This window comes from Balaenoptera musculus, chromosome 2, assembly GCF_009873245.2.
Source record: "Balaenoptera musculus isolate JJ_BM4_2016_0621 chromosome 2, mBalMus1.pri.v3, whole genome shotgun sequence".
NCBI classification, from domain to species: Eukaryota; Metazoa; Chordata; class Mammalia; order Artiodactyla; family Balaenopteridae; genus Balaenoptera; species Balaenoptera musculus.
The window spans coordinates 2439152-2466482 of NC_045786.1; the positions used below are offsets into that span (position 1 = coordinate 2439152).

Consider the following 27331-nt stretch of genomic DNA (forward strand, 5'->3'; position numbering starts at 1 on the left):
TTTTCTTCTTTTTTGTTTTATTTTAGTTGCAGAATTAAGAAAAATCTTTGAACCAAAGAGGAAAGAATCTTCAGACATGAAAAGGTAAGGTGTTCGCTGTACATAATTAGGAAGTAGAAGAGTTTGCAAAGCAGTGTCCAGTGTTGCCTGAGAACTGATGTCCGTGGCTCACCACGCCTTTGTTGGTGTCTTGCACAGAAAAGAAAGAATTGCCAGGCGCCTAGAAGGAATTGAAACTGACACGCAGCCCATCCTCTTGCAGAGCTGCACGGGCTTAGTGAGTCATCACCTGCTGGAGGAGGACCTGCCCAGATACACGCGCGCCACAGACCCAGCCAGCCCTCACATCGGTGAGCTTGTGGCCCGGTGGCCCGTCATCAGCCTTTTCTATCCAGCACTCCTGGAAAATGAGATATTCCAGGAGAGTGAATTGTGTATAGATGTAATGTGTATTAAATCTATGTGTTTGTTCAAACCAGCAGCAACACCTGTGTCAGCTCTCCCACGCCTCCCAGGTGTGGTCCTCCAGTGTCACAGCAGTGAGAAATGACCCCCCAGTTGGGTAATTGATGACCCGTCATTTGTCTCCCACACCTCCACCCCCCGCCCCAGACCATCCCAGGGCAGGAACTGTGTCTCTCTCTCCATCCTCTCAGGGCCCCAGCTGTCAGGGACCCTCAGGTTTGGTTGGGAAAGGGCTGAGTAAGACAGGCATCTCTTACAATAGGTTTAAGTAGAACGCCCAGATGCCCAGCACAGGACAGCGTTGCTCTCGGCAGGGAGCGTGGAAGAGCAAAGCTGGACCTCGAATGCCTGGGGCTCTTACTCTATGTGTTTATGCAGCAAACATCCTATTTAAATTATTTTAATAGGTGCAATTTTAAATGCATTGTGTATTTATTTCATATTAAACAGCATGTCAAACATGACTTAGGTTTTCCTTGGTTACCCAGACGTTGGTGTAGCATCAGATAGTCCACGTGACCTTGGGAGAGGGTGACGCACGCGGGGCTGCCCTTCCTGCCCTCCCCGTCCCTGGCTCTGCGGCTCTGTGCTGCTGCTCTTATATCCAGGGTTTTCTGCTTCCTTCCTCAGAGAGAGATGCTGGTCTCCCTTCATGATGTGATGAGTTTGCCTGTCTCTACAGTTTCTGGTTTTCTGTGGTCAGAAAACTAGAGAACTAAGATTCTTTTTTACATACGTGAAGAAGCAAGAATAGACAGAGTACCAAGATATATGGCCAGAAATAAACCCTAGTGTATATAAAATGTTAATCCATGTATTATATGATTGTTGAAGCATCACGTTAGTGAGAAAAGGAAGAATTATTTAATAAACCGGTAACGGGAAACATGGGATAGCAGTGGGGAGGGACTATGTCCCCTCTTCACTTCCTACCCAACACAGAAATAAGGTCCAATTAATCACATGATTAATTTTAAGAGAATAATTAAAAACAGGAAAACAAAGGTGAATATTTAGTTCCAGCTGAATGGAAAAGGACTTTCAAAACACTGGAACAGCTGTAGAAATCACCATGACCAGGTCAGTTGACTTGACTACATAATAATTAACATCTGTGCTTCAAAGACAATCTTTGACTTCACAAAAAATAAAGGAAGTTTGAAAATATCCATGAAGAAGGTAAAGAGCTCATATTCCTGTAAAATTTTACACAAACCAATAAAAATGACACTGTGAATCAAAAGAATATAGAGCAATAAGCTTGACCAGATAGTCCAGAGAAGAAAAAGATAATGATACAAATGGCTACTAAATAATTGAAAAATGCACACATCCTCTTTTTCTAGTAATCAAAGGCAATTTTTAATTTAATTAAAAAAAATTTTTTTGGAGAAACATGACATCATGATAAACATTTTTTAAAATGTGGAACTATTTATATAAATCCAAAATAGAGATATAAAGATGAAGTACAACAGATACAGATAGATAATAAATTATTATGTGATTATTTGATAGTCTCATGTATAGTTTTATATATTACATATGTGCTTTCTTTCCTAAATTTTTTGATTGAAGTATAGTTGATTTACAATGTTGTGTTAATTTCTGCTGTACAGCAAAGTGATTCAGTTATACATATGTATACATTCTTTTTCATATTCTCAAAGGCGATTTTTAAAATTAACACTCGGTGTTAGTGAGAGCATACATTGCAGATTCCAGTGTAAATCGATTCAGGCTTTACAGAAATTAATTTGACAGTCTAGCACGTGTCTTTAAATGATGTACCTACTGATAAAGCAATTCCACTTTTATGCAACTATCTTTTGTAATAGTAATCAGAAAATAAGATGGATTAAAAGTTAGAGTCAACTTAAGTGCCCAGAAATATGAGAATGGTTAAATTGATTCTGGAATGCCTGTAGTGTAAAATATTATGAAGCCTTAAAATAAAATGATGTCTTCAAAATAAGATTTCCAAACTTAGAAAAATGTTTTATATAGGACATTAAGGTTACATAAAATATGAGTTATTTTATATAGAAAAAAAAGAAGAAATCACTTATATAAAAGACTAGAAAGAATATATAGAAAAGTTTAGCAAATTATCCATTTATTTATTACTGATTATTATATGTTAGTGATTATTGGTGATTTGGAGGTGAACCTTCCTATGTTTTCACTGTAGACCTTTTCTACATCAAGCATGCAGAGTATAATTGGAAAAAGCCACTTCTGTTAAAAAAAAAAAAAAAGAAAACGAAAAACACAACCACACCTGGCAGATGTTGACATGGGCCATTATTGTTATGGTTACTATCAGATCCTGTGTGGTTTCCCACGAAACCACTATCCATCACTCGTCAAATAACAGCAGTTCAAATATCTGTTATCTTTTCTAGAGGAGTCTGAACTCGTCCTCTGGCCTCACACATGAAATATTAAACTCAAAAGCAGAAAAGTAAATAAATAAGGGGAAATAGGCCCTGAACTAGAGTGAGGCCTGTCGGGACTGAGCTTTAGCTGAGGCCGTGCTTGACGCAGCTCATGCAGCCCACAGAACATCACAGCCTTTATGTATTTCACTGCAGACCTCAAACTTCTTCAGCATCCCAGGTAAATCACTTTAGGCAGCTACACGTAAGTGAGAACTTGGACCTTCACAGCCTGGGCGCTCGGAGCGTATTGTGTACAGAACAGAGTAGAATAACCACATTTTATTATTTGCTTGAAATCTGTGTGTGTGATCTTCTTGTAGGCCGATCAAATGAAGAGGAAGAAACTTCGGATTCTTCCTTAGAAAAGCAGACTCGATCCAAACACTGCGCAGAATCCTCAGGTGTCCATGGTGACTCTCCCTACGGTTCCAGCATCATGGACACCCAGAGCCTAGAGTCCAAAGCCGAGAGGATCGCCAGGTACAAAGCAGAGAGGAGACGGCAGCTGGCAGAAAAGTATGGGCTCACCCTGGACCCAGAAGCCGACGCCGAATCTCCATCTCGATACACCAAGTCCAGGAAGGACCCTGAGACTGCTGAGAAAAGGGGAGGAAAAAGTGACCGATCTGCCGAGTCCAGCAAAGATCCGGGCGCTTCCTACTCCAGGACCGAGGTCCCGGGGCTCAGGAGCTGCATGGCTGAGTCCAAGGACCACGCCCTCCACCGGCGCGATGCTGTTTCCGACGCAGAGGTGCTGCTCAACGTAGAAAACCAAAGACGAGGTCAAGAGCCCAGTGCCACGGGGCCAGCCCAAGACCTGCCCCCCGCGGGGGAGGGATCCTCATCCTTCCCGTTCTCCGGGCGAGACTGCGCCCTCGGTGAAGTGCCAAGGTCCCCAAAGCCAATGCACAGCCTGCCCGGCCCATCACCTGGGCAGCCGGCCTCTCCGAGCCACTCCACAGGTGACCTGCCACTCCCCGCCGAGGCTCGAGCCAGGTAAGCGCTGACCCGCGGACACACGCGTCCCCTCTGCCACTGCTGTGTCTGGGATCTGGGGGTCCCTCAGCGCTCTGCGGAAGGCTGGGCTCACTGCAGAAATAATGCGATTTATGGTTTTTTAATTTCCGCAGTCTCAGCACAGGTTCTACCGAAGCAGAAAGCTTCCTGGTCTTTTTTATTTATTTAATTCTTGGTATGTTCTTTTTTAAAAGGATAAATTGAACAGGTGTCATGGGGACACACTTTCAGGACCCTTTTTTTTTTTTTAAACATCTTTATTGGAGTATAATTGCTTTATATTGTTGTGTTAGTTGCTGCTGTATAACAAAGTGAATCAGCTATATGTTTACATACATCCCCATATCCCCTCCCTCTTGCGTCTCCCTCCCACCCTCCCCATCCCACCCCTCTAGGTGGTCACAAAGCACTGAGCTGATCTCCCTGTGCTATGCGGCTGCTTCCCACTAGCTATCTGTTTTACGTTTGGTAGTGTATATATGTCCATGCCACTCTCTCACTTCGTCCCAGCTTACCCTTCTCCCTCCCCATGTCCTCAAGTCCATTCTCTACGTCGTATGTTCCTATTATCACTTTCTTAACTGTTTTGGGTTTGTTATTGTAGGTCTTTTCCTTCTCTTGTGTTTCCTGCCTAGAGAAGTTCCTTTGGCATTTGTTGTAAAGCTGGTTTGGTGGTGCTGAATTCTCTTAGCTTTTGCTTGTCTGTAAAAGTTTTAATTTCTCCGTCAAATCTGAATGAGATCCTTGCTGGGTAGAGTAATCTTGGTTGTAGGTTTTTCCCCTTCATCACTTTAAGTATGTCCTGCCACTTCCTTCTGGCTTGCAGAGTTTCTGCTGAAAGATCAGCTGTTAACCTTATGGGGATTCCCGTATATGTTATTTGTTGCTTTTCCCTTGCTGTTTTTAATATGTTTTCTTTGTATTTAATTTTTGATAGTTTGATTAATATGTGTCTTGGCCTGTTTCTCCTTGGATTTATCCTGTATGGGACTCTCTGCACTTCCTGGCCTTGATTGACTATTTCCTCTCCCATATTAGGGAAGTTTTCAACTATAATCTCTTCAAATATTTTTCAGTCCCTTTCTTTTTCTCTTCTTCTGGGACCCCTATAATTCGAATGTTGGTGCGTTTAATGTTGTCCCAGAGGTCTCTGAGACTGTCCTCAATTCTTTTCATTCTTTTTTCTTTATTCTGCTCTGTGGTAGTTATTTCCACTATTTTATCTTCCAGGTCACTTATCTGTTCTTCTGCCTCAGTTATTCTGCTATTGATTCCTTCTAGAGAATTTTTAATTTCATTTATTGTGTTGTTCATCATTCTTTGTTTGCTCTTTAGTTCTTTTAGGTCCTTGTTAAACGTTTCTTGTATTTTCTCCATTCTATTTCCAAGATTTTGGATCATCTTTACTATCATTACTCTGAATTCTTTTTCAGGTAGACTGCCTATTTCCTCTTCATTTGTTTGGTCTGGTGGGTTTTTACTTTGCTCCTTCATCTGCTGTGTACTTCTCTGTCTTCTTATTTTGCTTAACTTACTGTGTTTGGGGTCTCCTTTTTTCAGGCTGCAGGTTTGTAGTTCCCGTTGTTTTTGGTGTCTGCCCCCAGTGGGTATGGTTGGTTCAGTGGGTTGTGTAGGCTTCCTGGTGGAGGGGACTGGTGCCTGTGTTCTGGTGGATGAGGCTGGCTCTTGTCTTTATGGTGGCCAGGACCACCTCCAGTGGTGTGTTTTGGGGTGTCTCTGAACTTAGTATGAGTTTAGGCTGCCTCTCTGCTGATGGGTGGGGTTGTGTTTCTGTCTTGCTAGTTGTTTGGCATGGGGTGTCCACCACTGGAGCTTGCTGGTCATTGAGTGGAGCTGGGTCTTAGTGTTGAGACAGAGATCTCTAGGAGAGCTCTCGCCGATTGATATTACGTGGGGCTGGGAGGTCTCTGGTGGTCCAATGTCCTGAACTCGGCTCTCCTACCTCAGAGGCTCAGGCCTGACACCCGGCCGGAGCACCAAGACCCTATCAGCCACACGGCCAGGTACGTGGGGAGTTTCTTGCCTTTTGGGAAGTGTGAGGTCTTCTGCCAGCGTTCAGTAGGTGTTCTGTAGGAGTTGTTCCACATGTAGATGTATTTTTGATGTATTTGTGGGGAGGAAGGTGATCGCCATGTCTTACTCCTCCGCCATCTTGAAGGTCCTCCTCATGACCTTTCTTCTTACTGTGTTTCTCGTTCGCCTTTAACAACTGTCTTCTTCTTTGTTTTTCTGTGATCATACCCAAGACTTTGGGGCGATTGTTTGTGTTGCAGTCATTTAAAGTCACAAAGCGGAAGGACACCACTAACCAATTTCCACTGGGTCTCAGTTTAGGGTATGAAGTGTGACTGTAATATATGCTGAATATAACTGTAACATATGTTTTATAAGTATATTGGCACGCTAAGAAAACAGCTGTGTATACAAGCACCTCATTGAAAAGATCAGCCAGTAGGAGAAATCGCTGTGTCATAGGGTCAACCTATGGAAAATCAGAAAAGGAATAAAATCAAAAAGTCAGATGCCAGAGAGGATATGTGTTTCTTTCTCAATTTAAATATCTAAATTTAAATTTAAGTTCAGTTTAGATATTTAAATCTAATAAGTGTGATGACTAATTAAAATGCAGTCTACTTAAACATCCTGCATAACGGTTTGGGGTAGTTGTCTAGACAGACTCCGACGTGTATTTTTCAGTTCAAACAAGCACTAGCTTTGCAGGTGAATTGAGGAAGGATGAGAACCCAAGATAAGGCAAATTTATTCTGGAAAAAAAAAAGGATGTTGGAAAATACTACTGTTTATTCCACATTGGAACAGAGCAGTAAATATGGTCGGCTTCATATGGCAGTTATATATCTAAAGCAGCTTGTTTTAGTTACTGAAGTATATTGACCTCAAGACCTGTCACCACTTGCTTGATCATCTATACTAGAATATTTAGGGATATTAGTTTCTAAGAGAATTCAATAGTATGGATCCTGATTGTATTTTGAGGGCCTTTGTTCAGCCTTTGAACTTAACTGCTTGAAATTTAGGGCCCTACTGTCTCGTACTTTGAAAGGTAAGTCTGTTGTTTGGGAAATTTGCTTTTCGTAGTAGAAACAGTGTTTCGGGATTAGTTACCCTCTATCAAAGCAAACTCTTCATGGGCTGCGTGAGCAGGACAAACAAACGTAACGTCGCAGTTTGGTTACATGGGTTAAAAAATAATGAGGAATCTAATTTCTGATTGCCATATCATGAAAACTGTTTATTATCATGGTGTCTAGGTTAACCGTCTAGATCACATATAGTAGATGAGATTTTGAAGCAATTGTAATAATAATTAAAACCATGTTGAGTATTCCAGGTAAAATGACAGGATTCTTAATAGTTCTCTGTGAGTTAAAATCTCAATATTCAAAAATATATATCACTTAAAATCTTAAGAGCCCATCTCCTTCTAGATTATTTGAAGAGGCATGTTACCTGGAAATTTTCATAAGCCTTAGCCTGACAGCGCCTTACTTTCATGGAAGAAAGGCTTTAAAGTATTGAGAAATTGTAAAGGAGTTCACAAGGAAGCACGTGCCTTATTTTTTTTGAAGCCACTCAAGGCATACAATTCTATGACTTACAGGCAAAGAAACACAAATCATTCCATACATATAAGGAAAATACTTCAGATGTATTTACATTAAAAAAGGATGGAAAATAATGTGTGACAGGTATGATGTTAAAATAGCATTGGGATTTATTTGGCAATGATTCTATCTACTCACCTTTTAAAGACGGATTTAAATGGATTAACATTCTACTAGTTGTCCTTTCTCTAGAGCCAGGAAATTCAGGTGTCAGAAGGTCATTGTTGTCTTACTTCCATTTGGGGAGAAGAAAGACAAAAAATACTTTGTGAACTAAAACAGTAACCAAAGAGCCCTCGGCGACCCAGTAACCATAAGTGAAAATAAGATGGTGTCTGACCTGGAAATATGTGACGGAGAAGTTTAGAAGATTAAGGAATGACCAACAAAAATTATCTACAAATAACAAAACAGTTGAATACCATACTTAATCATGGATTTGTCCTATCACTGAAATGGAATATTTTTCTCCCTGCTGTATTTTACTCTCTCATCACCTAGCTCTGCCAGGGTTTGGAACTATTCATCTCTGAATTAAGTCACTCCCATTCCATCATTTCATTTTGTGCTCACAAGAAAGGGGCTCTTTGTGTTTCATTAATTAAATAGGAATACATCACTCATGAATTATAACATCAAAAGACTGCCCGTGGTGTCCTAAACTTCAAATGTGAGCCAGATATTGAATGCATAGTTTTTGTATATTCTCGTATATGCTAACGCAGAAATACATGTACACACAGAATAATCATTAGTTCTCACACTGTACTATACTGATTTTAAGCATTATAAGCTCAGTAACAATCTCTAGGGCAATATTTAGCTGAGTAGTAAGTTTATTTTAGAATTATTTAATGTTCAGTTTATATGATAAAGAGCATATGTATGTGTATGTGTGTACCTTAATGTATGTATGTGTGTGTATGTTAGTCACAGGGTCTTCAGTTCAGAACTCCTGTTAGTTTCCCAGGAAGTCAGGTGAAAACATTGTTCTGTAGCGAACTAAGAATGTACGTAGTAACAGAGCAGTATATATATATACCACATCATATATAGGTGTGTCTGTATATATATATATATATATATGCTATATTATATCAGTAATAGAGCATAAAACACCTCCCAACCGCCATTCCCCAAATCCTGCCAAATCCTGTAAGTCTGGGATTTCAGGAACTATGTTTTCTGAAGAGGTGGTGTTACTGATATGAACCATTCTTTGTTACTTCAGCCACTGTGAATTTTAGAATAAAATTCAAAGGGATCGGGGGCCTATGAATTATTATTCAAAATTTTAAAAATCTGAGCTCCATTAGAAATCCTAAATTCAAAACTCTTGTTGAATTTGCTCCTTGGTGTATCTCTTACTATTAAAAGCAATAAGATGTACCATCTCGGTTGCTTCTGTGCGTGAAGGGGCTCATTCACTACCCCGAGTCCCACAGCTGCTGTTCTCCTGAGCGTCTGTACTTCCCTACATGACTGGAAAGAAGAGAATCACACCTAATTTCCTAGTGGTGACCTGCTCTGGAAAACCCTTGTTTTTGTTTGTTTGTTTGTTTGTTTGTTTGTTTATTACTCTACTGGGATCCCCATCACACCTTCTCCCACGTAGCAAACTGTATCATTCGTGGCCAGAAAATGATGATGGGGGTTTCATGCAGAGCTGATGCTGACATTTGACCGGGGGCAGCTGCCATTGGTGATTGATGGTTTAGACTGGGCTTCCCTGGCACCTGGAGCATTGGCCAGGAAGATAGACCAGGGTATCCTCCAGAATGATCTGTTTCTGCAACACTGTGACACGCAGACTCTGGCCAACTAGGAAGGAAGGGAGATTATGCTGCAGTCTTTCTTTCTTTCTTTCTTTTTAATTCAAAAAACTTTTATTTTGTTTTGTTTTCTTTTGTTTTTAATTTTATTGAAGTTTAGTTGATTTACAAAGTTGTGTTAATTTCTGCTATACAGGAAAGTTATACATTCAGTTATACATATATTCAGTTACACATATACATATATTCAGTTATCCAGTTATATATGTATATATTCTTTTTCATATTCTTTTCATTGTGGTTTATCACAGGATATTGAAAACAGTTCCCTGTGCTATACAGTAGGACCTTGTTGTTTATCCATCATATACATAATAGTTTGCATCTGCTCATTCCAAATTCCAGTCCGTCCCTCTCCCTCCCCACCTCCCCACCTCCCCTTTGCCTACCACAAGTCTGATCTCTATGTCTGTAGGTCAATTTCTGTTTTGGAGATATGTTCATTTGTGTCATATTTTAGATTCCACATATAAGTGATGTCATATGATATTTGTCTTTCTCTTTCTGACTTACTTCACTTAGTATGATAATTTCTCGGACCATCCACGTTGCTGCAAATGGCATTATTTCATTCTTTTAGGGGTGCACGTATCTTTTTGAATTAGAGTTTTTTATCCTTTATTTCTGATTGTTTGGGCATCTCCCAGTGAGAGGGTTGCATCTGAAAACCATCTCCAGAGCCTGAAGCTCATTGTTTTGGTTAATTAGAGAGATGCTGAGGAAGGCAGCTGCCTCTGGACCATCTGTGTTCCTGGGTCAGCTCCTGTCTCTCCCAGGGCAGGAAGGTTCCTAACAAAGACTCTGCGTCGGGGCAGAATGTCATAGAACAGAGATCTCCAAGGATCTACTCTCTAAAGAGACCGCTGGGTGCTTCTCACGTGTCTGTTTTTGTATCAGCACAGGATCGCTCTCACCTTTCAGTCCCTGTATCCCCAAACATCCATCCTTGTCCTGTTCTTCTAGCTTTGGGCTATTTTTATGGTTAACTCATTGCTATTTTTTTTCCATTTTATTCTGTTTTCACTGGCAAGTATCCATTTCTGTCCATTGAAAGGAATAAGACTGTGTCACCCCAAATACTAGCTGGTATGTCCTAAAAATGCAAAAGTCTGCCAGATTTTAGAATGTAAAATTTTGCCCGTGTGCTTGTGCCTTTGCACATTCATAATATTCATGAATATTAGCATACATATTCACTGCTAATGAATACAAAGAAATCATTAGCAGTTTTTCCAAACAAACAACTTTCAGCAAATAAACTTTTAATTTTAATGAGATGCCGAAGTTAATAACTGTTCTTCCTAAGCTGAATCATGTTTTATAATTAGGAGCTGTTATATAATTAGAGCTGGACACCCACAGGGTGAAACTAATTTTACTGTGCTGGATTTGACTTCATTTTGGTGGCAGGAAGCACTTTTTCGTCTGTTAACTCTTAGGGGTTATTGGGAGTTAAAGCATGTCATCATATTGTGTACTTAGGGATACAAACACAGAGCAACTCCTGTCTTTGACAACTTTGGGTGAATTCTTATTTCTTGGTGATACAATTCTCTGCCAGACAGTTGCCACATCATTAAAAAGTTCTGTTACACTCAAGGTCACCATCTCATCCACAGTAACCCTATAGCCCTCTCCCGAGAGGTAACCTCTGCCCTATGGAGAGCAGGCTCACCCGAGGACCCCACAAAATAGGTAGTCTATGTTAAAGAATTTTAAACTCTTAGAACCGGAAGTAACCCGGGAGATTATTTAGTTTAAAAATCTATTTTATACATGAAAAAAACTCTGAAGATTAAAGAACTTAAGGAACTGGATTAAGACCATATAGCTTGAGTCCATGATCCGGTCATTCAAGATCTCCGAATCCATCAGAGTTCTTTCCATGACACGCTGCTCTTGTTATTAATGTCAGTTCTATTTTCCATCATAGTGGAAAAGAGGGTTTGCTGTTTTTGCCCTTTGAAGGTTAGAAACTTTAGGAAAGAAGATCAGGGATATTATAGAAACCATTTATGTGGATTTACATAAGGTATTTAAAAACCTCATCCTCATAAACAAAATGAAAACATATAGTCTGGGGAGACTCAAATTCAGTAGATATCTGTCCATCCACCCAGACCTCAGAGGTCTTGATTTATGGGTTAATTTCAGCTCTGAAGTAGTTTAAGAAAACTATCTTGTGCCAGGCACTGTGCTCCTGGGTGGGCATGTCATTTTTTTTTAAGTGTGGGAGATAACTACAACACAGTGAGGTAGATAAGGTTATAGAGCTCAAGGTTGGGTGCCATGGGAATACCAAGATGAGGTATTCAACCTTCTCCCTTGGAGAAGCGGTCATAGTTGAACCAAGTCCTTAAGGATGTGGTGAGTTTGCTAGACGTGGAGGGGAGGCTGCTTCAGGTGACCTTAGAAGGAGAGGGACGGGATGAAGCAGGAGAGCCAGGTGGGGACCAACCATGGAGCATCTAACGACAAGGCATTTGGCCTTCTCCTTGTGGACAGTACAGCGGGAAGTGTCTGAAGGATTTTAAAACAAGTATGCTTGATGATGTACTTTAGAAAGATAGCTCTGGAGGAGTGTGGGGGATTGGTCTGAAGGAGAATTGATTCCAATCAGGGAGGTCACTAAAGAGGTGGTTGCGGTTACCCAGGCATGAGGTGACGAAGTCTCTGGTTCCCAGTTGGGCTTTGTCCTTAACTTGGTCCTGTTTGGCATTTCATTAGATGATCTGGGAGATGCCAACGATAGGGTGGTCAGATTTCTGGAGGAGGGACTGTGTAGATAAATTTGCTGATAGAAAAAAAGAGAGAGAAGGGAGAGGGAGGGATGGAGAGAGAAGAGATTAGATGGAGGGTGAGAGAGAGAGAAGGAAGAGAGAACAGGAGCATGGAGGCAAGAGAGCACATGTACCTGGAACAATGGCTGGAAACTAACAAGATGAAATTTAAGGAAGTCCTGTATTTAGAAGGGGAAAAAAAATCAGCATACAAGTTCAGGACTGGGGAAACCTGATTTAATAGCGGTTCATGGGAAACAGACCTAGAAGTTTTAGTTGACAGTACGTTCTTTATGTGACTGCCAAAATGGCTAGTACAATCTTAAGGGACGTTAATGAACATGAACTGTCAATAGCACAGGTAGCCCTGGTCCACCTGTGCTCTGCAGTGCTCAGATCACATCTGGGGATCTCATTCTCCTCGGGCTGTCAACCAATGAGAGCACGTTCAGAGTCCACCTCCCCATCTGCCTGCTTTCTTGACCTCTCCAAGTTTGTATAACCTTCTCTCTGTCTTAGTAGAAACCAGAGTCGTTTTGGGAGTCTCTTACACATTCTCTGGTGCTTAGATTCCCAAAGCAGTCTGTTCTTCTCATTATCAGATTGTCCTTTTCCCAGCGCGGTTATAAAGCTGAAGCTTGAATTGGTACAGGGAGCCCTAGTGTTACCAGTCTGGCTTCTGGCTGATGATGATTCTGCCAAAAGGGGGAAAGGAGAGAAAGAGCTCAGGAACCAAATGAGGTGTCTCACAAATGCAGCTTCAGCTGCACCTCATGTCTCAGGAAGAGGGACATTTAAATGCCCAACATCCTACAACAAAGCTGACACACCCAGAAAAGGATGTTCACGATTTTGTCAGGATTCCCCCAAACATGGCGCCTTGAATCTGATATTAAGCCAATCTGTAAGATTGGTAAGGATGATCTCAGTGATAGCATTGCTTTAGCAGAAGCCTTACAGGAAGGGTAGATATCATGTCTCAGTCACTTTCCTATCTCCTTCCCAGCATCTAACACATACCAAGGGGCTCCATCAGTCATTTCTGAATGAATGTTCTGCTGTTTTCCATGTCTTCATAAAGTGTCAAGAGACAATAGCAGTGCCACCTGAAATAGCCAGTCTGCAAGTGGTTTATCAGCCCACAACATATAAGGGACTTGCAAGGAATGTAAGTCTTGGGTCATTTCCTTCCTCAAGAAAGTTGTGCTGGGAAGAAGATGTCACTGAACTGCACAGCGGACTCAGGGATGGTCATTTACATTCTGGTCCAAGCCTTTCATCTAACTGTGGACCAGTGACCCCAATCAGCGGAGTACACTTGGAGTATAGAGCTTGTACTACCAGGCTCTTTCCATTTTGTCTGGGCGTAGAATCCTTGTATGTGGTCTTGAGTCCACATAAATACCGTTCAGCTGTGAGTGGGGATCGTGATACGTGAGCCAAAGAGCCGCTGGCTGCGTTGGGGGCCTTGTCAACGCGGTCTCCAGCCCCGAAAGGCTGATTCTAGGCTGGTCTCTGACCAAGGCAGTTGAATCCCTGCATTACTTTGCTTGGTTACTTCATTAGAAGCCAAGCAGGAGATGTGGAAACCCAAATGGATCTGGGAACAGGAAACTTGATCCCCCTCAGAAGGCCACTCCAGCCCCTGCCGCAGACTCAACCCTTCCCTCCAGCCCTCTGTCCTTTCACCCTTTCTTGGCCGAGATTGCAGCATTTGGCGTTTAGCACTGAGATTAGCCCGGAGGGAGCCTGGAAGAAATTGGTTATCTCACACGTTTATCTTGCTTCTGCGCCAAGAAGATTCTATTTCTACCTTTTGATTACTCAAGAAAGCTTCACTCCATAATCTGACAGTGAGATATTTTTAAAAAATTTTTTGAGGTAGAGTTGATTTACAGTGTTGTGTTAATTTCTGCTGTATAGCAAAGGGATTCAGTTAAACATATATATACATTCTTTTTCATCCTCTTTTCCATGATGGTTTATCACAGGATATTGAATACAGTTCCCTGTGCTGTACAGTAGGACCTTGTTGTTTATCCATCCTATACATAATAGTTTGCCTCTGCTCATCCCACACTCCCACTTCTTCCTCCCCACCCCGCCTTGGCAACCACAAGTCTGTTCTCCACGTCCCAACAGTGATATATTTTTAAACTGAGGTATAATTTACATCAAACTGCACGTAGTATTTTAAGGACACAGGCTGGTGAACTGGGGAAATGTGTAAGCATTACCCCCGTCCAGAGAGAAGAAGTTTCGTCACCGCTGTGCCTCTGTCCACCTACATCGATTATTGACTTTGTAAGGACCTCACTTAGCTCTCATACATAGGCTGGTAGTGTCATATATTCAGCTCATTATGTTTGTATGACACTAATCCTTCCCACTGTTAACTTTTTAACCGAGCGTTAATTATTAAAAAGTAGTTAAGCATAATGTTAAGAGACACAAAATAACAGCATCCACGCGAGATTTAAACAACAAAGAGAAAAGAACCCATGGCTTCATTGCCGCTCTCCAGATGTGATCTCTTTTTTTTTTTTTTCACATTTTAAAACACTCACCTGCTATTATTATGCCTTCATCTGTGCATGGAGTGCTCTTAGGATTTACTCTTAACAACTTTCGTATATAAAATACAGCAGTGTTAATTATATTTACCACGTTGTACATTACATCCTGAGAACTTATTGGTCTCATAAGTGGCCTGATAATTTTTTAGGGCAATACTGACCAAGGTTTATTCTGATTAATGAAGGTTATATTCAGAAAGTTGTATAGCGTTATGTCACAGTTTGCAAAGCATTCTATCGTACAAAAAGCATTTGAGCCTTAAAATGACTCTGGGATGTAGTCATATATGAGTTACTAACTGATGATTTTCCAAAGCAGGCATCCATCCCTCTCTCTTCTTCCTCTGTATCCTGAGCCAACATCAGTTGCCTCCTTTCCGGGCCACAGAGGATATGCCAAACTATTCCCATGTTTAAATAAATGTCGAGAAATTAGACCCTTTATTGTTGGAAATAAGATGGCTTCCCATACATCTGACTTTTTTTATTTACCACGGGCTAAATGGCTATAATACTGGAGACGGGGAGGGGTGGAGGGGTAATTGCTTTGGGTGTAGCAAGACTGGGGAACAGACGTCCACACCTAATTGTGACAGATTTCAGTGGTCGCAGCAAAATGCACGGTAGTGATGATCGACAGGTTCTTGCCTGTGAGCTCAAACCAAAACCCAAATTAAAATGATTTTAGAAAATTAAGAGAATTTTATTTTAATTACTACTCTATTCTTTTGGAAATTACTTTGATCTGAAATGTGTTTCCAGCCTGGTCTTGAAGGACTCTTACAGGTAGGTTGGTAAGGTTTTGAGCTGGTAAACATTTTAACTAGCATGTAGAATTTCCATGCTTTCTTTTTACATTGTAAGAGGGTACAGGTCAGTGGTTTGACTATTCCTCCTGTGTCTTGCTTTACATAATGACCCCAAGGTTTTCCTTGCCTATGATTTTTTGGTAAGATATCTTCAGCCTGGCGTTATTACTTTGTCACATTCAAGCTTGCATCATGTTTGATTGTGCGTTGAGGAGTGAATGTATAAATCCTATTTTATCCTGCCTAGCATGGTGTAAGTTTTTTAATGGCTGGCATGACACTGATTCACCTTTGCTACTTCTCAGAGCCCAGCTCAGTGCTTTGTACATAGTTGGAACTCAATAAACATTTATCAGATGGACTTGCATTAGTATTTGGTAACTTGCATTAGTATTTGTTACATTGGCTGCGTTGTTCAATGACAAATATAAAAGGAAAATATAGAATAGCAATTAAAGATATGAACTTATTGAATTTCTTTTTATTTATTACCTTTATTTGATATGTATTGTTGCATGGACACTATTTTTATATTTCGCTATTTACCAGTGTACCTTAACACAATTATAGATGATAAATTGATATTTTTAATCCAACTTCTTACAAGAGAATTGTCAGGTATTTGTGGGCAGAGTGTGACTCCTGATACTTTTAAATGACCCAAAAAACACTTTATTTGGTGGCTTCAGATATATTTATTTGATCTCTTGATTTCAGTAGTGAACCAAACGTCCTAGAAATTCCATGAACTGAATAGAAACCCCATGGCAAAACGTGCTTAGACATTTTCAAAAGCCAGGATTATTCTTTACTTAAGAAAAATCAGCCTTGAGAGTTTTAAGTTATAATAATTAAGTCTGTGTATATGTCGACATTTTCATAGACATTACCTGAAGTTTTGTTTTTTGTACACAATAGTACCGGGAAACCCAAACATGAGTGGTTTCTCCAGAAAGATTCCGAAGGGGACACACCTTCGCTTATCAACTGGCCTTCCAGGTATCTCCCGAGCTCTCGGCTTGTGTTTAGTGACTGCATCTCTGGTCCAGCTGGCTTATGTCCCGCACATCACCGAAACTAACTCTCCTTTGCCCTCTTTTTGGTGGCAGGGCTTTTGAAAGTCATGTGTTCAAAAGGGGCTGCTGGAAATTACTTTCCAATCATTTGCTTTTCTCTTTCTACTGCCCTAATCCCTGCTAATGTCAATAGTATTTCCCTTAGCTTCTCTTTTGGAAAATCTTCTGGCTACACCTCTGGCTTTTCTCCTTTCTCACACTCACGTGCTGCCAGGAAGGGGCAGTAGTGAGGATGTAACCAGCATCTCTGGGCTGCTCCCCTGAGTCAGGCTAACCAACTAGTGTCCTATCTTGTCAACAGCTGCCCCTGCCCCGTCCTGCCCATCCAGCCTCCTTCTTTCCACGTTGCCTGTCCCTCAACCATTTGTTTATTTGCACAGCTACATTTAGGGCATGTGGTTTTCAAAGCAGACAAAACCCCCTCTCGTTTCATTTTTAAGGTTGGGGGCAGGGAGAGGCAGAAGGAGTTAGAATGAGTAAGTCATTGGGAGGACAAAACACCCATATATTGAGTTTCTAACAGTCACTTTGTTCTTGGCCGAGGACAACATTCAGATTGTCTCTGATGAGAAGGACACATTCCGCAGGAGAACTTGAACCACATTTCAGTCGCCTTTTGATTAACAAAGCTTATAAATATGAAAACCTCCAGCACTGGCTAGTCTCTGGGAAAAATAACAACCCAGAATGCTTTCTTTCCCCCTCTGAATTGTTCATAGTAACTGCCTTTTATGTGTCTGATTTTTTTTTAATGAAATATAGATAGATATCCTGCATCTTATGTTGAAAAACATGTAGGCGTTTATATCAAATTTAGCAGGGTGCCTTTGTCATTTAAGGAAATAGTCCCTTCCAAAAAATAAATATCAGAAGCAATTATTTTTGCTGACTAATCTTAAGTAAATAAAGGTTTTACATTCCCCAAGAAATCACTTTTCCCACTTCAAAAGCATTTCTTTATTTTTTAAAGATTATCCCCAGGAAGTAATCCATTCCTAAGCAGTCTGAATGGTTTCTTCTTCCTCACTATGTGGTATTTTTTAAAAAGTAAACACAAGAACTAGTTTGCACTATTGGACATTTACTCTTTGCTAAGCACTAAACCACGTACTTTGCAGACATCACATTATTTCCATTTAAAAGGTAAAGCAGCTGGGGCAGGTAGGTTACCTGAGACCATACAGCTGGAACTGGCTGAGTCAGGCTTTGAAAAGAGGTCTTCTGGGACCCACAGCCAGAGCTCTTGGCTACAGTCATAAGAAAAGGTTGGTAGCTTTTGAAATGGATTTCAGTTTTGCTCTCAGATGTTTAAATAGCTCTAGGAACAACCAGAGCCCTCCCTTTTTAGATTAGTTTTTAACTGAGGGCCTAATGGCAATTCCAGAGGGGAGAAAATGTTCAGCGCATTAATTCTTTCAACAAATATCTTTTTTTTCTAACGTTCTTCTTAGTGCTCAAATTGCTAGACGTCATGGTGTCTTAACGGGTCACACGTTTTCTGAATGATTGAATGTAGTCTGCATGGCATGAAAAAGTTTGTGACTGTTAAGTGCTTGAAAAGAGGTAATCGTCTGATATATCTTGAGCCCAGTAAAAAATAATAATAATCACGAACGCTCTGACATTTACAGGAGACAATGAAATTTTTTTTCAGTGGGAATCTACAATTTTTAGTAATCATATTCATACACAAAAATAGAAGGGACTCACAGAAATATCACTTTCAATACATATCTCCTAAATGCCTACAATTTGTGCTTTAACTTACAAGAGGGAATAGATGCTAGGGCAAAGGGATTTAGCTAAGGTACCACAAAAAGCTTAGAACAGACGAGTGGAGAGCTAACTACTGAAATTAGGAATTAGTCTAACATCCATACCGGGGGTCTGCACACAACGGATCTTCAGTAAATGCAAAACTACCACAAATAAAATTCTCTTAGACCTCAGACCAGCAAGCACCAAGCTTTTCTGAATGTAAATATAATTTCGAGCGGTAAACAGGTCGAGCAGGAGACGATGAAAGTGCCTACGGTCTGTGGGCTTGTAGATGCTGGGAACTGCCCCTGGCCCAGTCCGTATACTGGGCCTGTCCGTGTGGAACGCGTCCCAGTCCATAGCCCAGCCTCAGCGCGCCCTGGTGCATACCCGTGGTGCCTAGTAGCGAACCGCTCTGTGGCTTCTGAGTGTTCATCTAGTCGGAAGGCATCCGTCCTCTCCCAGAATAGCATCTGACCCCCGCTAGCTTTACAGAAGGAAGGGTGAGTTTGGCATTTGGAAACTCAGACGCCTTCCTCTGGCGAACAGTAGTGGGTTTCTGACGCTGACTCCACCCGGCCCCGCCCCCCCAAGATGCTTTTCCATTCCCTGGGCATCTCTGATCTGCACCCACGTGCTCTCTTGCCCTTAAGCAGTTACCGCACTTAAATCCTTGTTCTTTCTCAAAGAGTTAAAGTCAGAGAAAAACTGGCGAGAGAGGAGAGCACCCGCAGCAGCCCTGAACTTGTCCCTGAGCCCCTAACTCAGCGGAGACAGCAGCCGGCGCCAGGCCATCACCTGGCCCCTCAGTCAGAGAACTCAGCCTTCGCTGGGGTCCCGGGCAAGGCGGCCAGCTCTGCGCCACGGCCCATCCGCGACTGCGTCCAGCCGGCAGACGCCAGTCGTGCCATCACGCCGGCGGCCTCGGACAGCCCAGAAGGCGCATCCGAGTACAGCTGGGTGGGGTCAGCCAGCCAGACTGTCCCACAGCCTCCCCCCTCGAAGGTTCTAGAAGCTGAGGGAAGAGACACCCCGGTTCTCCATATCTGTGAATCAGAAGCAGAGGCCGACGCGCTCTTCTCTGAAGCTCTGGAGAAGAGCAGGAAGACGCTTTTGGCTCTGGAGGACCGCGGGCCTGGGAGAAGCCAGGAAGACCCCTCTGGAAGCCAGGACTCGGGCAAGCCCGCCACTAGCACGGTCACCTCGGAAGCTCAGAGGGCACCAGAAAGCCTGGCCCGCCCACCCGCAGCTCAGCCGCGCACAGAGAGGATGGGCCGAAGCGAGATGGTCGTGTATGTTCAGAGCGAGTCTGTGCCCCAAGGCCACAGGAAGGAGGCGGGGGCCGCGAGGAAGCGCAGGGCCCTCACCCGCTCGCTGTCCGACTACGCGGGCCCGCCTCAGCTGCCGGCTCCGCAGGCCAAGGCCCCGGCTTCCCGGCGAGACCCGGAGCCGCAGACTTCCAAGGCTGAGGCGGAAGTGGGCCTGCTGGACACGAAGGTCTCCGTCGCCCAGCTCCGCAGTGCGTTCCTGCAGTCAGCCAGGGCCAGCAAGAGACCCGAGCTGTAGGTGATGTCCACGCGCCCCCCCGATGTGTCACTTGCACGTCCTTGGCAGAGTTAACTCACTTCTCGACTTGTGTGGTGTCCCGCCTTGAGTCTTACTGGCTTAGCTCACGAGTGTGTGCAGGGCAGACCATCTAGGCCATGGCTCCACGGCTACCAGTCTGCTTCCGCCTGCTAACGGGGGGCTCTAGAGGGTCGGGTCTCGGAATGTGCCGTCTCCCGACGTGCATGGTAGAGGCGTGCGGGGGGATTTGGCGGTGTTCGTGCCTTGACTCACCGAGATGCATAAACCTGTGCTTTCTTCCCTCTCTCTGTCTCCCCGTCTCCCTTCTGTCTACCTTCTCCCCACGACTCTAAAAGCCATTCACGGGTCGAGGGGTCAGGCGAAGGCGCTGGCTTGCCTACCAGCGTGGAACGGGAGAGAGGGTCCCGGAAACCAAGACGCTATTTTTCTCCTGGTGAAAGTAGAAAGACTTCTGAGAGATTTAGAACTCAACCCATAACCTCAGCAGAACGAAAGGAATCAGATAGGTAGGCATGTGTCTGTCAAGTGCCCTGGTCTAGGAACTTAGAAGAAATCCTGTGGGAATTTCTACCCCAGGGATGGTCCTGATACTACTTCAGTGGGATGTGATGACCCCATAATTCTCCCATCTAAGCTCTACAGAGTATTTACTTGGCTCGTGTAAATGTATCTTTAAAGAATGTTGACCATGACGACAGTATCACCACGTAGTTTTCAGTTGCGTTCAAATGGTAAGAAGTGAGAAACGTTATTCATTTAAGGGTTTAAAATTTTTATGCCTTTGTTAAGTTAGAATCCAAATGGACCGTCCACCAGATTTTACGGTGAAAATAACTAAGGGATTTAATATTCGGTTTATAAATGTCTACCTGCGTGTTGTCTGTGAGTTTTTAATCTTATCGTATGCTAATGCAGAGAAATGAAAGGGTTTGTCCAAAGGGTGATTATCAGTCGTCTTTAATAAGTCATACCTCGTCCTGGTTTGTGTCCACAAGGTGAAACACCTAGCCGGGCTGTGTGCACACGTACCCCACAGTGTCCGCAATAGCTGTCCACGCGTGTCCACAGCTAGAATTGCTACCAGGAGGATGTTCTTTAAGAGACTTTAATTGCATTTTTATTTTCACTATTAATTTGATCCTTGGATCTTCCACTCCCACCAGCTAATTGTTAGTTATTATTTTTTTGCTAATGTCTTTCCTAGGTCAACTTCAAATTCAGAAATGCCAGCTGCCGAGGGCAAGTATCTGTCTTTTTCTTCTTTATCATCTCACCCAGATTAGATTTAGATAATAAGATTTTTGCTTCTGGAAAGAATGAGATGATGGAACATACTGCTTTCTTTCTGGCAGGTTTTCTTCCTGTGAATATAATAAAGCCTAGTTGAGATTTTCACACGAACTTTCCCTTAGTTCCAAGAGAGAGAGCTGTGACGTGAACCGTATTAAAACAACTGATTTGAATCAAAGAAGCAGATTTGTCTTGTTGCTTTCTTGTTACTATTTAACAATAAAGAAGAGAAGTGCCTTCCATAAAATCTCTTCTTAATTCCATAATATCTATACTTAAGTCAAATATTATAGTAGAAAGTTATGGCCCAGACAGGAGCTCCGTTTGGTTAATTGCAGTGGGAACTAGTACCTTTTCAGAAGCAGAAGAATAGCCTCCCCCGCCAAGGGGAAAATACTGCCTATTGTCATTTTTAGTATATCTCAGAATTCTTATGTTCAGAGGATTCCCAGGTCAGCCCTGGGAGACTTTGCACAGACTTTCCCTCCATTTTCTAATGACATCCAGTTTTCACCTGTGACCTTTTACAGATGAGGAGAAGGTCGATGAGCGAGCCAGGCTGAGCGTCGCCGCGAAGAGGCTGCTCTTCAGGGTAAGATGTGCCGAAGGGCTGGCGGAGAAGCCGTCGCCCCTGTGGGCGGCCCCACAGCCAGCCTGCTGCCTGCGCCGGCCCGGGGCCCACCCGTGCTCCTCCCCCCCCCCGTGTGCCTGCTGTGTGCACTGCTGGCGCCGACGCTGCCTCTCGGGGCGCCCCTCCTCTAGGTCCTGCAGGGGCGCAGAGTCGCGACATTCTGCTGCCCCAGCTCCCTTTCCCCCAGCTGATGAGGATCCACGCTGTTTCCACTCTTAGGAGATGGAAAAGTCATTTGATGAGAAGAACGTTCCGAAGCGCCGCCCCAGGAATGCAGCCGTAGAGCAGAGGCTGCGGCGTCTGCAGGACCGATCCCACACCCAGCCCGTCACCACCGAGGAGGTGGTCATTGCAGCCACGTAAGTGCCCCCGGGGCCTCTGGGCCTCGGCTGTAAGGTCTTCTTGTAAAGAAAGATTTAAAGACTTTTAAAATGAGGCGGTCGGAAGACGGTTCAGTTAGAAGCCACAGAGAAGTAGGTGTTTAGGGATTTTCCTTGCTCCGGTGTCTCTGAACTTTGTAAAGGGATGTGTTACCTATTGTATCTCCTAGAAGAACATGAAGAGGAATTTTGTTTAATTTTTTTTTTTTTGCCTGTGCATTTTTTTTTAATCTCTTTGCAAAATTTAAAACAGAAGAGTAGGTGGGGTAATATCATGAGCCTCGATGTCTGTGTCACTCAGTCTCTACAGCCAGCACCCCCCGGCCCCCCTTGCTCTACCTGTATCCTCGCCCACATCCCACTTCCTGCTGCAGTATTTTCAGGCAAACCCCAGGGATCATTTCAGCCATAAATATTTTAGTCCGTATCTCAAAAAGATAAGGGTTCTCTTGATTTGTTTTTAAATAATCACGAATTTTTAAAGATTAATTGGAAGTTTGATAACTTTCCAAACCGTGGGAGGTAGGTTTTGAGCATTGTCCCAATGTGTTCAGAATGAATCTCCCAAAGTAATTCATCCAGGGATTACTGCTTCCATTAAAGTGAAAACTTCTACTAGTTTTTTTAAAATTGTTTTCCCCCCAGACACACACATATACACGCCCTTCCTGAAAAAGTGAAGTTCATCTCATTGAGGGCATCAACAGCCCAACTGTGAACCTGCTGTTAACTCAGCTGCCCTAACTTCCTTCACTTCTCTGTGTATTTGTGGACAAGTACATCTTGTATTCATTGGGAACTCTTAGCAAATCAGTTTTTTGTTTTTGTTTTTAAGATTTGAGCGGCTATTGTAAAATAAGAAGCAACTACCCCTGGGAGCAAAACAGTAAATATAAGCAAAAATTATCCCCTTGTCAGACTTGCTGAATGTACTTTGATGTGCTTATAGATGATATGAGGCCCCTGAGTCTTTTTAAAAATAGCTTAGAACAACGTTGTAAAACATGGACATAACCTACTGCTTTGCTGGTGGTTGGTTAATACTAGCTTTCTTTAAAGTTTTTTTTTTTAAACCGGGACACTTATTCTAAATATTCTAAATCTTTTCCAAGCTCTGAAAACCTATTCTTATTCCACTGACCTTGGTCACCTCTGTCTCTTATTTCCTAAGTTTGTAATTGCTTTTCAGGTTCTTTTGTGATTTTCCCAAAGAAATGAGCAAAGGATTTTGTTCCAATATTTTTTGATTTAATGTTTCTGAATTGAAAACTACACCTTCCTTAATGCTTCTTTTCTTCTCTCTCCTTATGAATGTTCCATCTTTGGCAATTGCTTTTAAAGCGAACCTACCCCTGCTTCCTGCTCTGTGGCCACCCACCCTGTAATGACAAGACATCCTAGTCCCACTGTAGCTAAGAGCCCCGGGCAGCCTGCCAGGTACTGGACAGAAGTAGCTGCATGTCGCACTGAGAGCAGAGGTGCATCTTCAGGTCTTCAATGCCTGTCATTTGTTTGACAAACAAGGAGTTGTCCCAGGGAACGTGGGGCATTTTGCTTTGTCACACTGGGGACTTCACGTCGGCCTGCATATGACAGCGTTTCATCCACCTGCTTTCATTATGTCTTGGAACTCGGATCCCACTAACCCACTTATCCGTTTGTTTTGTTTGTTTTTCATAATCCTGGTCATCCCTAAAAAATTTCATTCTTCATCTAAAACACTAGCAGTTAATAAAGATTAACAGAAAAATAAGACGTTAACCTGAATGTTGAAAGTCTGATAATACCTAGTTTTTTTTAAACACTTCTAGACATAAATACATGTTTAGAAACAATCCTACCTGTTTCTAATGGATAGAGAGACAATGCCGTTATATTTGGGGATTGGGACAATAGCAATTTATAGTGTCTGAACTTAGATGTTTTACTGTTATGTTTTAAATTGTGGTGTTTTAAAATGATGTCCTTAAGGCATGTAAATATCCCCTCTATTTTACTATTATGGGCCAAATGCAAAGGCTAAAGCTAAAATTAAAAGAAGTAAAATGACAGTGCAGAAATAAAGCTGGCATTGTCCAGAAGCGGGGCTCTCTTTGGGGAAGCGGGTTGCCATCATTCCTAGTTCTTCGCTGGACCTCAGGAAAGATGCCAAGACTCAGGTCCCCTTACTCCCATCCTCACTGTGCCCTGGAAAACTGACACTGGTCTCTTGTCTGGGACAACCTGTGAGGCGCTGGTTAATCAGAGTCAAGGCAGAATATATTTTTCACTGGATTTAGAATTAGATTTGCCAGTGGCAGAAGGTACATTGTCTTAGACCTTCAAAGATGAACTGACCCGGTAACTAGAAGCCTTCTCCTCTACCTGGAAGTTGGAGGGATTTATCAGCCCCGACATTTCCTTCACTTTTCAAGTTACCTGGAATTTCAGATTTAACTACCTTTCAGGAAACAGGTAGAAACCTATGAGAGAAAATACTAGACTAAAAAGAGGGAGAGAATCTTTACAATTAAGCTATTTGTGTTTAGCAAGTGAAAATCAAAGCCCTGTGTTGTAGATAACACTGTTGATAGAATGACTGTGTTATTTCCTAATTATTTAAAATGTAAAGACCACCTGCTGAACCACACCTTTAGATATGCCGTAGGTAATGTCTGCGGACTCCCTTTAGCCGTATTTATTGTTGATACTAACAATACAGGTCATCTCTCCAAGATAAGGTATACCAAGGCGACTTTAATTCCTTAAATAGGAAATTCAATTTTTAGAAATAATCCAGAGCTGAAAATCTGCTCTGTGTGATATTGACCACGCGAGGGGCCCCAACCTACGCTGTTGTCTTGTTAATAGCTAACCAGCTGCCCACAACTTTAAATCGAGGTAGGGAAAAATAAGCCCTTTTTCCAATTGAAGTGACACTTTGAAGAAAGTTAGCAGACAGCCTTAGCAGTGGGCTTCTGTTTGTCTCCCTGTGTGTGGTTCACTTTTCCCCCCTTTCAGATTGCAGGCATCTGCTCAGCAAAAGGCGTTAGCCAGAGACCAGGCAAACGAGGGCAAAGATTCTGCTGGGCAAGCAGAGCCTGACCTCTCCACCCTGAGCTTAGCGGAGAAGTTGGCCTTGTTTAACAAACTGTCCCAGCCGGTCTCAAAAGCGATTTCAACGCGGAACAGATTAGACGTGAGACACAGGAGGATGAATGCTCGCTATCAAACCCAGCCGGTCACGCTTGGAGAGGTGGAACAGGTGGGTGGCCTGTGATCCAGCTCCGATTTGCACATAGGTCCTTAAAATGTGGGTGGGAACACGGTGTCCCTCTGAGGTTAGCGATACAGTTAGGGCATCCACCTGTAAAGTGTGTTACCTGGCGTTACTTGGTAATAACTTCACTCTTAAGGAGGATAGCCATGCCGGGGATGTATCTCTTCTCTTGTTCGCATCGTGGCCGAAATCATCTGGAGTTGAGTCCCTTTCGGGTAGAAAAATAAGGCGCATGACCTACTTTTCACCCAGATGATTTGATTAACGGGATGCATTTATACAACTACGTCTAGGTTTGGTTTCTCACCCAGAGAAGCAGGAAAACTGCCCCAAGTGTAGTGTCTCCATCCATGTCAATCCATACAGCAGTATTTACATAGGCGGTGTTTTTATTTTTATTTTTTAATATTTATTTATTTATTTATTTGGCTGCACCAGGTCTGAGTTGCGGCATGCAGGATCGTTAGCTGCAGATCTAGTTCCCCGACCAGGGATCGAACCCGGGCCCCCTGCATCGGGAGTGCGGAGTCCTAACCACTGGACCGCCAGGGGAGCCCCTCGGTGGTGTTTTTAAATCAGCTTTTTCCTTTTGAACTGTGTCCTCCCAGGTGCAAAGTGGCAAGCTCATCCCTTTCTGCCCCACTGTTAACACGTCTGTGTCCACCCCGGCATCTACCGTCACCCCCATGTACGCAGGGAATCTTCGGACAAAGCCTCCGCTGGACGACAGCTCCAGTGCCGCTGAGCAGAAGTTTCCTTCTTCGCTAGAAAGTTCAGACTCTCCAGTCAGAAGCGTCCTGAAATCCCAAGGCTGGCAGTCTTCGGTAGAGGCCGGTGGGAGCAAAGGAGTGTCGAGAGAATCTGAAGAGACAGAAAGCAAGGGAGTCTTGACAGGTGGAGATGGTGGTGTTACAAAGTACGGGTCCTTCGAGGAAGCAGAGCCACCCTACCCCATGCTTAGCAGAGTCCGGGAAGGAGATGGCCGTAAGGAACCCATCTATGCTGTTCCGAGAAAGGGAAGCCTGGAGCTCGCCCATCCTCCCGTGGCTCAGTTCGGTGATGAACCGAAGGAATTTTCCACTGCACAAGGCACCGCACAGGGGAGCCCGGAGTGGAAGGACAGGCAGCTCTTTGAAGAGAAGGTGGACGTGGAGAAGGTCACGCAGAGGAAGTTTTCGCTGAAAGGTAACTTAACCACTTACCGCTCCTTTCCCTTCTGCTTGATGGGTCGCATGCGTTTGGGATGGTTTTTAACTGAATTATGAAGGCAGTTGACAACTGAGTGTTAAGTGTGGATTGAAAGTCCAGTGTGAACTGTACCCTCCCCAGACTTTTCTTCCTCTTGAACCCGAGACTTGTTCGGTGGCCTGATCAACGTTTCTGCCATAAAAATACCTGAAGCGCTTTCACACATCTTGAGAAGGGTTTCTGATGACTTTTGTCACGTTAACTGACACGACAGCCTTGCAAACCCCTAGCTCTTTTGGCCCCTTTTAGAGATTGATGACCCCAAAGGTCCTGGGCTGGGTGAGCATAGGGAAACCCAGTCTCTGGATTTCAGGTTCTCTTCCTAGACCCTTCTTGTGCAGACCAGCAAGCCGTGCCGCGTGGGACTGTAATTCTCTTTCCGCATTTCCGTAAAATGATAGTGTGTCAGTTATAATAGTGGCTTTGGTTTGGGAGTGTGACCCATGCGAAATGTCAGAGTATTGTTTTGGAGGCGTAGAAACATTCTGCAGTGTGTAGTGCAAACCAACTTCCTGTGTCTCGCACGCAGGAAAAG

General features: G+C 43.1%; 1 protein-coding gene across 26 annotated transcripts in view; it reads left to right on the plus strand.

Annotated features, from left to right (window-relative positions):
- SVIL (supervillin) overlaps window positions 1-27331 on the plus strand; it is a 239046-nt gene that overhangs the window by 152192 nt on the left and 59523 nt on the right. For 14 of the 26 annotated variants that reach the window (XR_005018818.1, XR_005018817.1, XM_036843972.1 and 11 more), the window contains 12 exons: window positions 27-84; window positions 199-350; window positions 3227-3902; window positions 16486-16566; window positions 19091-19963; window positions 20324-20494; window positions 21193-21227; window positions 21809-21870; window positions 22129-22268; window positions 23631-23726; window positions 25290-25533; window positions 26157-26733. Coding sequence is in view for 24 of the 26 variants with exons in the window: in XM_036843963.1 (XP_036699858.1) it covers window positions 27-84; window positions 199-350; window positions 3227-3902; window positions 16486-16566; window positions 19091-19963; window positions 20324-20494; window positions 21193-21227; window positions 21809-21870; window positions 22129-22268; window positions 23631-23726; window positions 25290-25533; window positions 26157-26733 (3165 nt within the window). In the remaining 2 variants the exon portion in view is untranslated. The remainder of the gene's footprint in view (window positions 1-26; window positions 85-198; window positions 351-3226; window positions 3903-16485; window positions 16567-19090; window positions 19964-20323; window positions 20495-21192; window positions 21228-21808; window positions 21871-22128; window positions 22269-23630; window positions 23727-25289; window positions 25534-26156; window positions 26734-27331) is intronic. The other 12 variants (XM_036843967.1, XM_036843971.1, XM_036843979.1 and 9 more) reach the window with 8 other exon arrangements.